At 38.3% G+C, this 17168-nt stretch overlaps 1 protein-coding gene across 1 annotated transcript in view; it reads left to right on the forward strand.

Annotated features, from left to right (window-relative positions):
• LOC126184375 (palmitoleoyl-protein carboxylesterase NOTUM) overlaps window positions 1-17168 on the forward strand; it is a 328408-nt gene that overhangs the window by 262574 nt on the left and 48666 nt on the right. The window contains exon 11 of the mRNA XM_049926760.1: window positions 12794-12949. Coding sequence (XP_049782717.1) covers window positions 12794-12949 — 156 coding nt within the window. The remainder of the gene's footprint in view (window positions 1-12793; window positions 12950-17168) is intronic.

Consider the following 17168-nt stretch of genomic DNA (forward strand, 5'->3'; position numbering starts at 1 on the left):
TAAAAAACAATAACCCTTCCAGAATCCCAGAAAACTGTTGCTATAACTTTAGCAGCTGAGGGTGCAGTTTTGATCGTTATCTTTGAAGGAGAGGTAGTGTGGCACCACTCCATGGATTGCCATTTTCAACACTACCAATAGAGATTTCCAGTTGTGCAGTGAGGTTTTTGACTGTGATCCATTGATCACCTCAAATGAGTGTTGACACGTTCCAATTTGCAGGAGTCACAGTTGTGGGCAGCTGGCACATGCGAGATTGGATAGGTTTGCGCGACCCTGCAGCAATGACGATCAATGCCTCACCCAATGACTCACGATTCAAATTTATGTTTTCCTTAGTTTCTCATTACTGAATAAGGAAAATGTTGCAATGGTTCATTTGGGAAGAATATGTTTGATTTATTTTCCAATCGTTTCCCAATTCAAATTTGTGCTCTATCTCTCTTGACCTTGTCATCAATGGGCCATCAGACCATAACCTTCCTTTCTTTTTTGCCTTATACAATGTGTGGAACATTACCTCATATCTACAATATTGAGAAATGAACTGATGAAAAAGAAAGATGTATTTCATGGAAATTGTTCTGCTCATTGCTTTGGGGTTTTCACAGCTGGAAAGAAGAATCGTTAAGTTATAGTAAACCTTACTTTGACACCACTGGTAGTGCAGGCAATGTCTAGGCAATACTCTGTCTCTCACTACACATTTACAATACTGGTCAGTGGGACCCATTCTGTTGCCATCTTAATCCAACCACAAGAATCTGTTACATTTGTCTTGGAAGTACCATGTTCTTGGTCTTTCACAAATGCCATAGACAGAAGTCTAGCAGAGTCAGGAAATACATGCATGTGTTACAAATTACAACTTTTGCATGCTCTTGAGCTAGATTATTTGCTCATCAGAAACAGTCTGCTGAGCTGATGCTGGAACTTGTTGAAGATAGTGACTATCTGCTGATGACAACAGTTTTGAATGAGGCTGCATTTCATTTAGGAACATGTGAACAGAGACAACTGCAGGGTGTTGAGGACAGAAAACCCACACGCTGAGTTTGGAAATCAAAAACTGCCACTGGACACCATTTTTCAACAGGATAGCACCTAGCCCAACTATGCCAACATCGTCTGCTCCTTTGTTGAAAGGACATTTCTGTATCATTGGAATAGGAGAAGTGGACCAATTCTGTGACCACCATACTTACTAACCCTGAATCTATAGGACTTATTTGTGTAGAGGTATATGCTTGCAAATGTGTGGCAGGAAATAAAGTATTGTGTAGGCAAAGCCTGCACTACCAATGGCACTCACACTGAGGTCTCATAAAACTCTTTGAGGTCTTCTTGTCTGTTGTGTAGACCCTACTACAATAAATATAATAATTTCCAAGATATGCAGCTTTCTTATTCATCAATTCACACCAGGACATCTTTGCATGTTATTCAAACACTTATTGTTTGCGAACATATTCTTTTGATTCTAAGATACATTGTGGATTTCAAAAAGAATGTACCAGTAGGGCAGCATAAACTCTGTCAATATGGCACAGAAAACATGTTTACATTATATGCTTACACTGTCTGACAAAAGACCAAGCATACAGAAAGGAAGGAGGAAACAAAATGAATCTTCAGTAGTTGATAGAGTATGTGATGTCACTTCAGTGATTAAAAAATTGAGTCAAAGTTACAAAGAACCTTGCAATATGAACCTACTTATGGGTATGTTGTTGCACTACTTCTGGCCTGGATGCATACACTGATTTGGTTGGATAGAATGTCATAAAGCAATCGCAACCTCTCCTGAGGCAATCTGGCCCACAACTATTGTAACTGGTCTTTGATATCATGGATACAGGCACTAGGATGGTGTTGATGTCCAAGCTGTGTGCAAACAAGTTCTATTGGGGATACATCTGGGGATATTGCTGGCCACAAGAGTACCTCAACATCACACAGAAAGTTCATAGAGACAAGTTTCATGTGTGAACAAGTATTGTCCTGTTGAAAAATGCTACCAAGATACCATCGCATGAGGGGTACCATGTGAGGACACTGGATTCCCATGATGTACTATTGTGCCATCAGAGTTTGCTCAGTGAAAAAAATGTAAATGTCATGTGACTAGGGCCTCCTGTCAGGTAGACCATTCACCGGGTGCAAGTTTTTCCATTTGATGCCACTTTGGCGACTTGCACATCGATGGGGATGAAATGATGATGAGTAGGACAACACAACACCCAGTCCCTGAGCGGAGAAAATCTCCAACCCAGCCAGGAATCGAACCCGGGACCTTAGGCTTGACATTCTGTCACTTTGACCACTCAGCTACCAGGGGCAGACAGTTTGCTCAGTCTCTGCCAGCCACGACTTGAGGTCATATCCAATGGCTTTCCACACCATGATACCAGGATTAACATACTGTGTTTCTCCAAAACATGGGTAGAATGTGACCTCTCCACAGGTTTCTGCCATATTTGCCACTGATGGTCATCCAAGTTAGTTCAGAACCATGATTCATCATTGCACACAATGCAGTGCCATTTGTCAGTAGTCCATATTTTACAGTCATGTCACCAACTCAAACACAGCAGTATGTGTTGTGTTAACAGCAGCCTATGCATGGTACAATAATTCCCTAGTCCAGTTACTGCTAGTCTCTGACTTGGTGCAGGATGACATAGAATGTTTCAGGAAGTCCATTACTTGTTCTTGGATGGCAGGCACAGATGGGAAGGTGTTATGATGTGCTTGGTACACAATAAGGTGATCCAACCTTGTGGGGTCAGACATGGTCTACCAGAATGCTGATGATGAGTATGCCTGCTCTCACATTCCTATGCAGTACAACATCATACCACTTTTACATCCAAATTCCCCACGAATTTGGATATTGTATGGTTTGACCAGCCAGCCGAGTGGAGATGCATAATGAGCCCACTTTCAAATTCTGTTAGGTGCTAATAACACTGTGTCATATGAGTATGCAGGATCTCTATGTCCTTCACAGTGATCACTCAACATCTGATAATGTATACACACCTTAGATACCCCACAAAGACTGGTAACAACAGTATACATGAAATGTACTCTGGCTGCCATTCTATGTGACACAGAGAACTGCAAATCTAATCATTTATACATGTGCAGATGGTTGATATGTGTACAAAAATGCATTTACATCTGACCATGTCTCCTGAGAGTGCTTCAAGTCCCCCCCCCCCCTCCCCCCCTCTGTCTGCTACTGAGTAGCCTTAATAGATAAATTTGATAATCCTAGCTGCACAGCTTACAGAAGCTCACAAAGACGAAGTCTGAGTATTGCAGCATTTTATAAAAGGAATTACGATCCAATGGGATTAAAATGGTCATCCACATTCCTAGCCAGCTCATTTTGTAAATTCAAATGGTTCAAATGGCTCTAAGCACTATGGGACTTAACATCTGAGGTCATCAGTCCCCTAGACTTATAACTACTTAAACCTAACTAACCTAAGGACATCACACACATCCATGCCCAAGGCAGGATTCGAACCTGCGACCATAGCAGCTGCGCGGTTCCGGACTGAGGCACCTGGAACCGCTTGGCCACAGCAGCTGGCTTTTTGTAAGTTCACCAGCCCAATTTTTGTAGGACCTATTCTCTGTCAGCTCTTTTGTGAAATGTTAGTTGTAAGCTCAAATTTGTATATAGTACTAGTTGCTGCTTTCTCAATAATGAACACAACACTACAATTCTGATTTCACTTTCCCACACATGTACGTCCACAAAGTTCTACTGTTGGGACAAAGACCAGTTTTTCAACTTCATAAGATTAACAGCATATAAATCAGGTCAGTACTCATGAAAAACCAAGAGGCCAGAGGCAGAGTTCATTGAATAAATTGTAAAGCCATTGGAACACAAGTTAATAAAATATTGTGCAAGAGTCAATGGTAGCTCTAACAACGCCACTGAACAAAGTAGTTAAGTGTGGCACAGAATGCAAATCTTAACATCACAGTTCACATACAATATTGTCTTGCAATAATTCAACAGATAGAAGAATACTGCAGTAGTTCACTTAGTTCAGTCATTAATGAAAGTCACCTCTCTCAGCAAGGACAGTTTTAGTCCAAGCCTCCTACCAAGCACAACACAATTCATTCAATATTCATTAACTTTAGTTACATAAATTACTTGGAAGTTTCTAGGCATTGACAGTACTGAATTTTTGCAGATGCTGATACATATTTTCACAAAGGAACTGTGCATAGCTATTGCATGAGCAAACACTGGGAGAAAACTTAACACAGGTGTTACCTGTTTGTTAGCTCGAGCAGGATTGGGCGCAGACTACCAGTTTTGAGTGGCAGCTGACTATTTAAAGACTGTTGCATGAACAAATTATTATTCTGGGAACTACATAATAATTGTAAAAATGGCTGCATTAGATTTTGCTATTTAGGATGGACTTTAAGTACTGATAATTTTTTTGTGAAAAATGTGGTGGTTTAAGAATTTAGGAAAGTTTTTGGAAACATTTTATACATCCATATTAAGAGCACTTGACTTATGAGCACAAATTCTATATTGAAAATTATGGTAGATTATGGAAATTTCTTAATTAATCAGTTTGTTAACTATGTCATCTTGTGCATAAAATTTAGCATTACGAAAATATAATGGCAAAGGTTGGAATTTAACAAGTGTAGAGCCCATATCTTCATGGACAATGTAGCTGCTTCTGAAACTCAATATTAATTATTTTGTGAATTAATTAGTTTCACAGAATTTGAAATACTTTATTTGATAGTTGAACTGCCACTCTTTATAATTAGTGATATCACAATGCCCAGAAATGCAAAGCTCATAAGCTTCTTCTCATTACATAATGGGGTGGGATTTTCAGTTAGTTATAACTTCATTAACTGACTTCCCAGTGAAACTAAGTACAGCATTAGAATCAGCACATCAAAAATGTTATCTTGAATAATTAATCTAATTGGGAAAAAGTTTAGTTGACATTTTGGAGTATTCGAACACCTCTCAAGTATAAACTGCCTAGAGAATTTACAAAATTTGAGAAATTAGCAAAGGGAAAAAGAGAATGAAATCAGTTATTAACAGGAATTGAATTCATAACAAAGGGAATAGTTCCAACTTGCTACGTCACAACTAATGGCCAGCCACATGGAAGTACTTTCACAACACTCCAGCATCCAGTTGTCTAGAATCAGAAGCAGGTATCATTGGCCAGGTCTTCATCTGTCATGCTGTATGTAAGTCACCAAAGGGAAAGCCAATAATGGAAGCATATGCCTCAATTATACCAGGGCACCTGGTACCTCTTGCTTTTGCAGTTGCTCCATTTGACCAGGCTTCATTTGACCTCTAGCAGAAGACATAATTTTAAAGATAGAGTACCTTGTGGAACGAATGATCTTTCATTGTGTAAAAGTGTCAGAGTCAAGACTGGTGTTAGGAGTGATTTCAAAATGCATTTTGTAGAGAATGATATCTGTCTATCACCTCCTGGTGAATGGCCTCATGGAAATTGCTATTAATAAGACAGGTGATATGCCTTCAGGTTATATAGAGATAACACAGAGATTAGGAAATGATACTGCCTGTCATGACATTGCATACAGCATAGAAAATGAAATATGTAACAGGTCTCACATTTTTCCTCATTCACGCTCAAGAGGATCTCACAACAATGGCTACTTAGTTTCCATTTCAGCCTGACAATGCTCACCTTGATTAAGTCAAACTGCTCATTACAAGAACTGAAGAAGAAAAGACAGCTGGCATGTATATGAACCATGGACACCCAAAATTAGGACCATGAATGTTATAAAACTAAACACTAACCAGTAAGCTACAATCCAGACAGCCGAGTATATATTGTTTCACCTGTGAAAGTTGAGCTATAAGAAAAAAAAGTTGAGCACTGCTTTGTTCCATACTGAAAGCTATGTTGAAGATCAGGTGTCACATCTTATGTCAAGGATGATGATACCACACTGAGGGGACAACAGTGCAGAGACTTCATCCAAGTCCTTTGAATGAAGCCCTGTCATAGTTCTAAGATACAGATATATGATAGAGGCTTCCAGTATAGAAACATAAAGACCTGCCCAATGATTGCAGTACCAAGATGGAAGTAACTCCACTTGAACATACAGTTGCCATAAGGATGTGAGGATTCACGATTGCCATAATACAAAGAACTAATGATTATGTTCAGATCCAAGAATCTGTAAGCTGTCCAAAATGGTGAGTCACAGTTTTGCAGGGATGGGATCAATGCCACTTGTTGTACATTGTATGCCATGATGTATTCACTGGCTGGTGATGTATGGGTCACAGGTTCAGTTATTTATCATTTAATATTTGTGTATTATGCATGTTTCATAGACTTATATATTTGCAGAATATTGGAATTTGTTAGAACATTCTGTATGTATATAAGTAGGGGCAATCTCTGCTGAGGCAGGCAGTTCAGTTCTGTATATGCTTCCTTATGTGCTCAATAAAAATGCTTTCAGTCTGAACTGTTAGTTCTTGCTAAGAACCATGTTCTTGTAACTGATACTTGATTCTGGATCTACATGAAAATATTCTTCTCACTAACAATAAATCTCTGCCCATTATTGTCAGTGAGATGACTCAGAAGTTCACTTATATTGATAGTATCTTTTTTGTCCTAGTTTATAAAAATTACATCAGTTAGGGTGCTTTGATTTGGGGCTAATCTGTCAGATGATTAGTGTTTTAGGGCACACAACAGTGAGGTTATCAGCGCCCGTAATCTGTCAGAAATTTGGCTTTGGGAACAAGGTTGTAGCTGTACATTAATTTTTTATGTCTACATTCCTGCTTCTGTGTATGCCTCCACTGGCTATAACATGTCTTTTAACTTGAAGAGTTGCTGGGAAAGGAATCCATCTGGTTCAGAAAGAGTCCATAACGATGCCCTGTGTATTGTTAAAACAACAAGTTACAAGACTAACAGGCAATTAAATCACATGTACTTAAAAACTTTGCTTCAAACCCAAGTCATATATATGAACTGTATTTACACATGAAAAAATTGCTACTAAAATACCAGGGTTTCATCTAAGTGTTCTACACTATTACACTGAACATCCAAAGAAACTGGTACACCAGCCTAATATCGTGAGGGGCAGCAACATAATATGGCATGGGCTCGACTAATGTCTCAAGTGGTGCTGGATGAAATTGACACCATGAATCCTGCAGGGCTGTCCATAAATCCATAAGAGTATGAGGGGGTGGAGATCTCTTCTGAACAGCATATTTCAAGGCATCCCAGATATACTCAACAATGTTAATGTCTGGGGTGTTTGGTGGACAGTGGAAGTGCTTAAATTGAGAAGAATGTTCCTGGAGCCACTCTGTGGCAATTCTGGATGCATGGGGTGTCACATTATCCTGCTGAAATTTTCCTGCTTGTATCTTTTACTCTGATGCATTGTCTCATATTATGATGACTGATTAAATGGCCACATAGATAGTTAGAAAGTGGGTGACACCTTTAAAATTTTTAGAGTTTTTCAGGTCATGTGGTGGATATTATCATGTATTTTATCTTATTTTCATTTACAGTAAGTCAGATTTGTCCTCCTCCTGCTATAATTACTTCATTTTAAGGGTCTCTTCTGACAGTTAAAATACCTCCTGTGTATTTACGTGGAGGACTGGATTTAATCTCTGTTGTACTGCTTTTATCTTCATTTATTGACTGAGCAATGCTAAGTTAAATAGGATGCCAGAGAGACTGTCACCCTTTTTAACTCAATGGCATTGTTAAAGATTTAGGCATTTCATGTGCAGATTTCATCTATTAGTTGTTGATTACCATTGCTTAAAAGTTCTGACACTACCTCATCTTAGTCCAACACACAGCTATATCCAATTTATATATTACTGATTCCATCTCTTGCATTGTTGGTTGTTTTGCTTCATTTCTGTCAAATTCACTTGCCTCCATATTCTCCTCCTGTTCATGCAGGTCTCTTGATATTTGATTTGTGTTGATATTCAGTATACCTTAAAAATATTCCATCCATGTCTTTAAAATATATATTTTGTGTTTAAATATCCCACCACTTCTATTTTTACTTGTTGGTTGAATTTCTTTCCTCATATGACCTATCATCTGATAATTTTCTCATTTCATTCAGTTCCTTTAGTTCTTCTTTCTTGAAATGTCACTTTCATCCATTCTTTTTTTTCTTTTTCTTGCATATTCAGTGGGCACTTGGTCTTAATTCCTTACATACCTTGACATTTCTTCTTGTCTCTCCGTACATCACTTTGCCATGTTATATTTCCATCCTCTATCATTAGTGTAGATTTATCAATTCATCATCAAACCATTTGTTTTTTTTTCCTTTCTTCTAATACCAATTGTTTCTTCTGTTGCCTCTTTCCTTAATTTCTGGATCTTGTTCCACCTATATTTGTCTCCTATAATTTTTGTTTTCTGTTTATGGGATATGTGTTTCAGGGTGATTTACTTTTTTCTTTGCTGCAGTTTACTTTTTTACCACTCTAGTTTTCTTCATTATAGCCAACCTCTCTCTCTTTATTGCTCTTACAGCATAGTAGTCTGAATCACAGTTTGGAACTCCTATAGCTTGTATATCTATAATTGGTAATGAATGCTGTCCTTTTACTAACATATGATCTATTTTGTAAATTACTCCAGTAACAAGCAACTATGGTATTTTAAGATGTATCCTTATGTTTGAAAAGCAGGTCCTCTTCCTGAATAAATGATTTCTAACAAGACTGATGTATCACAGATTCATCCTTTGTACTTTCTTTGTTTAATGCATATTTTCCTGACATTCTGCCATGTTTATTTTACCCAGTCTTTGCATTGAATTCTCACTTAAAAAGGAACAGGTAATAGTTTTGCCATTTACTATAGGAGCTTTCAAGGTCTCCATAAAACTGTTCTTTTATTCCTCTTTTGCTTCATATGTTGACATATATTCCATTTTCATCATTATATTCCTGAATTTCCCTTCTGTTCCCAGTCTGCTGACTTTTTCATTTATAGGTTACAATTCCAAGAGATGGCCCTCATCATATTTGTTATTATAAATTCTGTTCCAGCTTATACTCCTCTAGGATTAGTAGTTTGCTAATTCTACACTATAAAGTAGGAAATCAAATCAGAGGATCTCTGTTAGCTACAATATCTGATAAAAAAGAGATCTCTACTTTTCAAACATTGTAGTAGTTAGGATGTGGCCAACAAACACTCTTTGGAACAATGACAAAATATAGAATTAATCAAGATCCTGGTTAACCAACACATTTGGATAGAAAACAAGAATAGATGTTAAGTAAACAGTGAGAGAACTAAGGAACTGCTTCACTACTGGAGTAAGAGAACAGAATAATGTGCCCCTAACTTGATGCACACTGCACAAGAATTGTCTTGCCTCTGGCTAAGAAATATACAAAGTCTTCAATAATGTCTGCCTCCATAGCCGAGTGGTCAATGTGAAAAACCCTCATGTGAGGTTCCAGGTTTGATTTACAATACCACCAGGCATTTTTTCTTGGTCAGAGCACTGGACGGGAGCACTCAACATTGTGATGACAGCTGAGGAGCCATCTGATTGAAAACTAGCAGCTCTGAGATCAGAACATTGACAGCAACCATGTGTGTATTGTGTTGTCCCCATGCCTCTCCATATTGCATCCATTGGTGAAGGACAGGTTGATACAGTGGTCAGTCAACTATCACATAGTCTTCAGGGCCCGATTGTAGAGTTTTGCTTCCATTTGCAATAACAAGACATATCCTTGGCAGCATAAAAGACAAATTAAGGCTTTGTATACTTACAATATCTCAAGTAAATTTTGAATTTGGCGCATCTTATACACTGAAGAGCCAAAGAAGCTGGTACACTTGCCTAATACCATGTAGGGCCCCTACGAGTACACAGAAGTGCCGCAACATGACATGGTATGGACTTGACTAATGTCTGAAGTAATGCTGGAGACAATTGAAATCATGAATCTTGAGGGGCTGCCTATAAGATTCGTAAGAGTACGAGGGATGGAGATCTCTTCTGAACGGCACATTGCAAGGCATCCCAGATATGATCAATAATGTTCATATCTGGGGTGTTTGGTGGACAGTGGAAGTGTTTAAAATCAGAAGAGTGTTCCTGGAGCCATTCTGTAGCAATTCTTGACGTGTGGGGTGTCACATTGTCCTGCTGGAATTACTCAACTCTGCCGGGATGCACAATGTACATCAATGGATGCAGGTGATCAGACAGGATGCTTACATACATGTCACCTATCAGAGTTGCGTCTAGATATATCAGTGATTCCATATCACTCCAACTACACATGCCCCACACCATTACACAGTCTCCACCAACTTGAACAGTCCCCCACTGACATGCAAGGTCCATGGATTTGTGAGATTGTCTCCATACCCATCCACGTCCATCCACTTGATACAATTTGAAATGAGACTCATCCAACCAGGCAACATGTTCCCAGTCATCAGCAGTCCAATGTCAGTGTTGACGGGCCCAGGTGAGGTGTAAATCTTCGTGTCATGCAGTCATGAAGGGTACATGAGTGGGCTTTTGGCTCTAAAAGCCCATATCAATGATGTTTCATTGTACAGGAGACATGTCAAAAATTTATAAAACAGTTACAATGATTTTTACATTAATAAATAATAGCACTCTAATAAATAATAACATCAAGGGATCACCAATTTAGTATTGGAGGGCAGCGTGGAGGGTAAAAATCGTAGGGGGAGACCAAGAGATGAATACACTAAGCAGATTCAGAAGGATGTAGGTTGCAGTAGGTACTGGGAGATGAAGAAGCTTGCACAGGATAGAGTAGCATGGAGAGCTGCATCAAACCAGTCTCAGGACTGAAGACCACAACAACAACAACAAAGATATTTCTTGAAATGTGTAACACATTGTATCCAGTTCAAATTTCCAGTCTGTCCAGCATGAATTCATCCACTTAGTAATAACACTTCGGTGTCAGAACCTCAATAGCTTTCTTTTAAGTGAACATAAATTCATCTGCATCAACTTGTTCCCTCTTAATTTATTACAAATTTTCATTCCCATGTACTGAGATCCCTGGGCATACAGTCTGAGGTGGTGGTTGGGGAGTATAAAATTTTCTTTGTTTCTAGTATCTTGTGTATGGACAAAACGGTTTCCCTGAAATAATTCATGTCTGGTGTACAAAAATATAATAATATAGTATATGTATAAGGATGGCAGAGTTAATATTTTAAGTTCTCTAAATAATGGTCGACATGGTTTTTTGTGATTTACAGTGCACATATTTCGAATGGTTTTTTTCTGTACTTTTAGTATCCGCACTATGTTTGTTGAGTTACCCCAAAAAAATAATACCATACCTAATAATGGATTCGAAGTAGCTTGTATATGCTACTTTTGGTGTGCCCATGTTAGTTGTAGTTGATAATATTTGCATTGCAAATGCAAAGCTGCTTAGTTTGTTTGTCAGATATTCAATGTGTGCCTGCCAGCTCAAATTTTTATCTGCATTTAAATCTAAGAATTAGACTGAGTCAACTTCTTCTATACCTTGGTTGTTGTGTACAATCTTAATCTGCTCACATTTTCACTGTTTGGTTTTGAACTGCATCACATGAGTCTTAAATATGTTTAGATTCAATCCATTTAGCTGAAACCAAGTTTCTAAGATACTGAGGGGACTGATCACAGTTTTGGGAATTTTTTCTGAATCCTGATCTTCAACTAAAACAGAAGTATCATCTGTGAACAGAACTGATGGGGAGCTGATATTTAATGTTAAGTCATTAACATAAAAGAGAAATAGGACTGGGCCTAACATGGAGCCTTATGGAACTCCCTGAGATTTTCCAGTCAGAAAAATAATATGCACCATTTGAAGAAATGCTAACTCATTGCTTTTTGTTAGATGAGTAGGATTTCAGCCATTGATGGCCCAGTGTTGAAATTTGCAGCGATTTGTGGAAGGGTTGCACTTCTGTCACATTGGAGGATTCTCTTCAGTTGTCGTTGGTCCCATTATTGCAGGATCTTTTTCTGGCCACAGTGATGTCAGAGATTTTTATGTTTTATCAGATTCCTGATATTCACGGTACACTCATGAAATGGTCATGTGGGAGAATCCCCACTTCATCGCTACCTTGGAGATGCTGTGTCCCATCACTCATATGCTGACTATAACACCACATTCAGACTGACTTAAATCTTGGTAGCCCATCAGTAGCACTTGTCTTATATAGGCGTTGCCAACTGCAGCTCCTTATTCTGTCTGTTTACATATCTCTGTATTTGAATATGCATGCCGATACATAATGAAAGTGACATCATGGTGCAGCTCATTAGTCAGCAGTGAACAGTGTGCCTGAGCTGCTACCCATATCAAAAGATTGAGTGGTCTGTATTACTGTTCTTTTGAGGCTGTAGACAAACTGTTAAGGAAATATAACTAAGGAAAAAAATGCCCGCCTAATGCTACAGCTACAGACGAATTCACTTGATACTGTGGAGTTCAAGCAATACTTCTCCTACAGTACATGAAGATCAAGCCTACTGTTTCCAATTGTGTATCAGGCTGTCTCTTTCTCTTTTTGTCTGCAAGCTGAAAGACCTTTTGTTATGAAATAAAGTGCATTTTCATTATTGTACTTGATATTTATGTTGGTTTTTAAGATGTGTGAGTATGTGTTTTGATGACTTTTCTTTTGACCTTTTGTTACAGTGCTGTGTTTGCACCATCATGCATTTCACATTCTGTCCTCCTGAAGAGAGACTGGCTGTCAATAAAGATTAATGATATATCACTTTCACATGCTTTAAAATGTTGGGAAATGAAATCATACAAAAAACAACTGATGGAGCAGTGTGGAAATCAAAAGTAAGCATTTGAGATTTTTGTGTGTTTGAACCAAATACATTTAAAGCATATCAAACTCTTAGAAGTGTAACGCACAACCTCAGCTTCAATGGCTCTCCCTAATATTCTATTTTTACTTCTATACATCAGTGTATTCTCACTGTCGCTCAAACTGTAAACATACTCATTTTTTAAAACATGCTGAAAACCTGGCTATAGTAACAAAGAAAGCAAAAAATTGCTCATGAAGCAGAACAGAACTCGAAAAAAACCTTAAAAATTGTACCACATGTGTCTCTTCAACTCCTAAAACAGTCCTCTTTTTTTCAGTATAGAATATAATTTATTACAATGTGGTGTACTGAAATTTCTGCACTGCATAAATCACCCATTTTAACTTCCTCTAGTTGGAACAGGAAGTTGTGTACAATAGGCTGTGTCCTATCTGTAAAGGAACTACAATGGGCTTATTTTATATGAATACCTGGAACAAAGTATACTACGATTAGCTGATGGAATTAAAAACACTTCATTGTTTGTCAATCTCAGGCAATTTTCTTACCACTGGCTCATGCCATTTTACCTTAACAAAGATTTGATAACATGCAGAAAAACAACACACTGAATTACTGGTTTATCACTGCGTGCTTTCTTGTTTGATACATCTGCCAATTCATTTCTGTGATTTCCCATGAACCATAGTACCCTGCAGAACAACACCCCTTTCTCAGCTTTTGTAGTCAGAGAAAGATGTCTTGGATATCTTCCAGTATTTTATCTTATGGCTACATGTGCTGTGTATAGTAAAGAGCACTCAAGAATTTGGAGGAGATGAAGAATTTTTCTGGACAAGTATGTCTCATCTGTACCATTGCTGTCATGGCTGCATTTAATGTCAGATATGGTAAATTCATGTGTTAAACAAGTCTTGAGATTGTGATTAGGTGAAATGATAGAACAGACAAGATAGTTCCCTTACTTGTGCCCATCTTTGAAATTAATCTTATATTTGTGATGCACATTTAAAATTTCATAAAATGTAGAATTACAAAATTTCTTAACCTACCAAGTCTCCTTTAGTTCAATAAATCTGAAGTAAGGTTTTGGGTCTTTACAGTAACCATGATGGCCGTCGACTAAAACACTGTGTTGGGAATAATATTTATCTCACAACAAATGCCATTTAGTAATGCTTTGTGTGCTTTTCACATGAGCTCATCACACACAGATGATTTATAAAAATTGATTCAATGGCAGAACAAATGTTGGAACAGCAAGAAATCTGTATGTGTGGCTCACAATGAGAAGCTACTGACAGACAGTGACTACTCAACCTCAGTGCAGAGGTTGGATATGAGACTGGTCCTGTAGGCACCTGTGACCAGCCTAATCCCTTCATGATCATCAGCATCAATAATCTTGAGATATTTAGGTCTTTTGGATCCATAAATTGCTCACCCATGATCTAGCTGGGATTTCATGAAAGCCTCATGAAACTGGAGTAGACATGCCCTGTCTGGTTCTCGAGATTTGTGACCAAAGAACTTAACGACATTCAGTAACTTCAAGGGTCTTGTCTTCAGGTGTCTTAGGTATTTAAACAACCACTTTCAATCACATATAAAGCCCAGAAAAATCACTGATTAGAATAGTTAAAATAGCCCCCCCCCCCCCCCCCCACACACACACACCCTCTCTCTCTCTCTCTCTCTCTCTCTCTCTCTCTCTCTCTCTCTCTCGCACGCACACACACACACACACACACATATATATATATATATAAGAGAGGGAAACATTCCACGTGGGAAAAATATATCTAAAAAGAGATGAGACTTACCAAACAAAAGCGCTGGCAGGTCGATAGACACACAAACAAACACAAACATACACACAAAATTCGAGCTTTCGCAACAAACGGTTGCTTCGTCAGGAAAGAGGGAAGGAGAGGGAAAGACGAAAGGATGTGGGTTTTAAGGGAGAGGGTAAGGAGTCATTTCCATCCCAGGAGCGGAAAGACTTACCTTGGGGGGAAAAAAGGACAGGTATACACTCGCGCACACACACACATATCCATCTGCATATACACAGACACAAGCAGACATTTCATTAGGCAATGAGTTTCTGATTCTCGTTAATGCCACCTTCAGGCCCTGCTTGTTAAAAACGAGTATACATGTAGTGTATATCAATGTCTGCTTGTGTCTGTGTATATGCGGATGGATATGTGTGTGTGTGCGAGTGTATACCTGTCCTTTTTTCCCCCTAAGGTAAGTCTTTCCGCTCCCGGGATTGGAATGACTCCTTACCCTCTCTCTTAAAACCCACATCCTTTCGTCTTTCCCTCTCCTTCCCTCTTTCCTGATGAAGCAACCGTTTGTTGCGAAAGCTTGAATTTTGTGTGTATGTTTGTGTTTGTTTGTGTGTCTATCAACCTGCCAACGCTTTTCTTTGGTAAGTCTCATCATCTTTCTTTTTTTATATAGAAAAGCTGGACTAGTAGCTACAGTCCACTCCTCCACCCTTCTCACTGTATCTCTGTTGACCCGTCATGGATATGGGACAACGGCTGGTCAGATATTTACCAGAGGAAAGTCACCAAACAGCTGTATATTTTCAGAAGTTATTTTATTTAGGCAATCAGTTTCTGCATCTCGTTAATGCCACCTTCAGGCCCTGCTTGTTAAAAACGAGTATACGTGTAGTGTATATCAAGATATACTACAGTTCACATCACAGAAAATGAAGCACAATAATAAAAGTCCTTAAAACCAACAAAATGCAGTTTGCAGCATTAATGAAAGTTGCACATGACACACAACAAAGCAGAATATGTACATATACTGGTTAGAATCGAAACTAACTATTTTGACATCACAGAGTTATGATAGAACTTGCCAAACATTACAAAAGACCAAACAATAGAAAATATACAAAATCAGAAGCACAAACAAATAAAGATTTATCTGAATTAGTTGTCACAACATCAAAAAATGCAGCCTGTGGTGAAACCCAACAGCCAAAAAATTACTAAGTGAATAACAGTTAGCAAAGAACTTGCAAGGAATACTCATAAATACCTAGAGGGCATAAAGTTATATACCAAATCAAAAAGTAAAAAGATATGACTTGGTGTCCCATAAACATCAATTAATCAGTGGGAAAAACTAGTGTGGAAAAAAGAAGGATCCCAAATATCATATTAACCAAGAGCAGTTGTCCTAAAATCTTGACTGTATAATTCCCATTTCCTTGGGGCAAAAGGTAGTGTGGGGATGGGACAGGTTAAAAGTAAGATATGCCTGCAAAAACCACCAAGACAGCAAGGTATAAGCCTGGTAGTTAAAGAACACACTGGCACAAGAAGGAGCAATATTTATGAGTCAGAAAGGAGTTTTTAAATGACTTCACACTACAGACCAATCACAGAGTGGTGCAATACTAAATCAATTGATGTTTAAGGGACACCAAGTCATATCATTTTATTTTTTGATTTGTTATATAATATTATGCAATCTAGGTATTTTATGAGTATACTGCTGCTAGAAGAGTTGCAAGTTTCTCCATATACTCTGTGTCAAATTGTACTGGTATCCGATCAGGTCCAATAGCCATAGATAAAACATATACCTTGAAAGTAATCATTTTGTAAGTACCAAGTCAGCACATCATCGGTACTTATCAGTTCAAGAATTAGTTATTAAAATGGTAGTTACTGGAATGTCAGGCAGCAAAGATTCAGAACAAAAATTCCTCTTGGAATGCAGCCAAGAAATGAGAGTTTCCGTTCATTGTCGAGATGGAGGCCCTTATCTTGACTGAGCAGGTTCTCTGCTTCTTGTATAGCCACAGTTTCCATGACCACTGAATCCCTATAGGATGAGACTGTGAGTGAAATCTGGACACTTGCATAATCTGTGCAATTCCCAGTGGAAATACAATGTTCAGACACCACACATTTGCTGGACTGTAGAAGGCAAGTGTGCTGTCAGCGTTCAATGCACCATCTGTGTCTAGTATTTGTGGTTTGTCCTAAACAATCTTCATCATAGTGACAAGTATTTTCATAGATATTTACTGTTAATAAAATCAGATCATCCTTTGCAGATCTCAGAAAACTGTTGTCTTAGCTAATGGGTGGAAAGTCACATCCAATTTATGCTTCTTCATGATTCCAACCATTTTTCAAGATGCATTTCCCACATCTGGAAGAAAGACCATAGAGTTTACATCTCTTTCCTCT

The sequence above is a fragment of the Schistocerca cancellata genome, chromosome 4 (assembly GCF_023864275.1).
Source record: "Schistocerca cancellata isolate TAMUIC-IGC-003103 chromosome 4, iqSchCanc2.1, whole genome shotgun sequence".
In the NCBI taxonomy this organism is placed as follows: domain Eukaryota; kingdom Metazoa; phylum Arthropoda; class Insecta; order Orthoptera; family Acrididae; genus Schistocerca; species Schistocerca cancellata.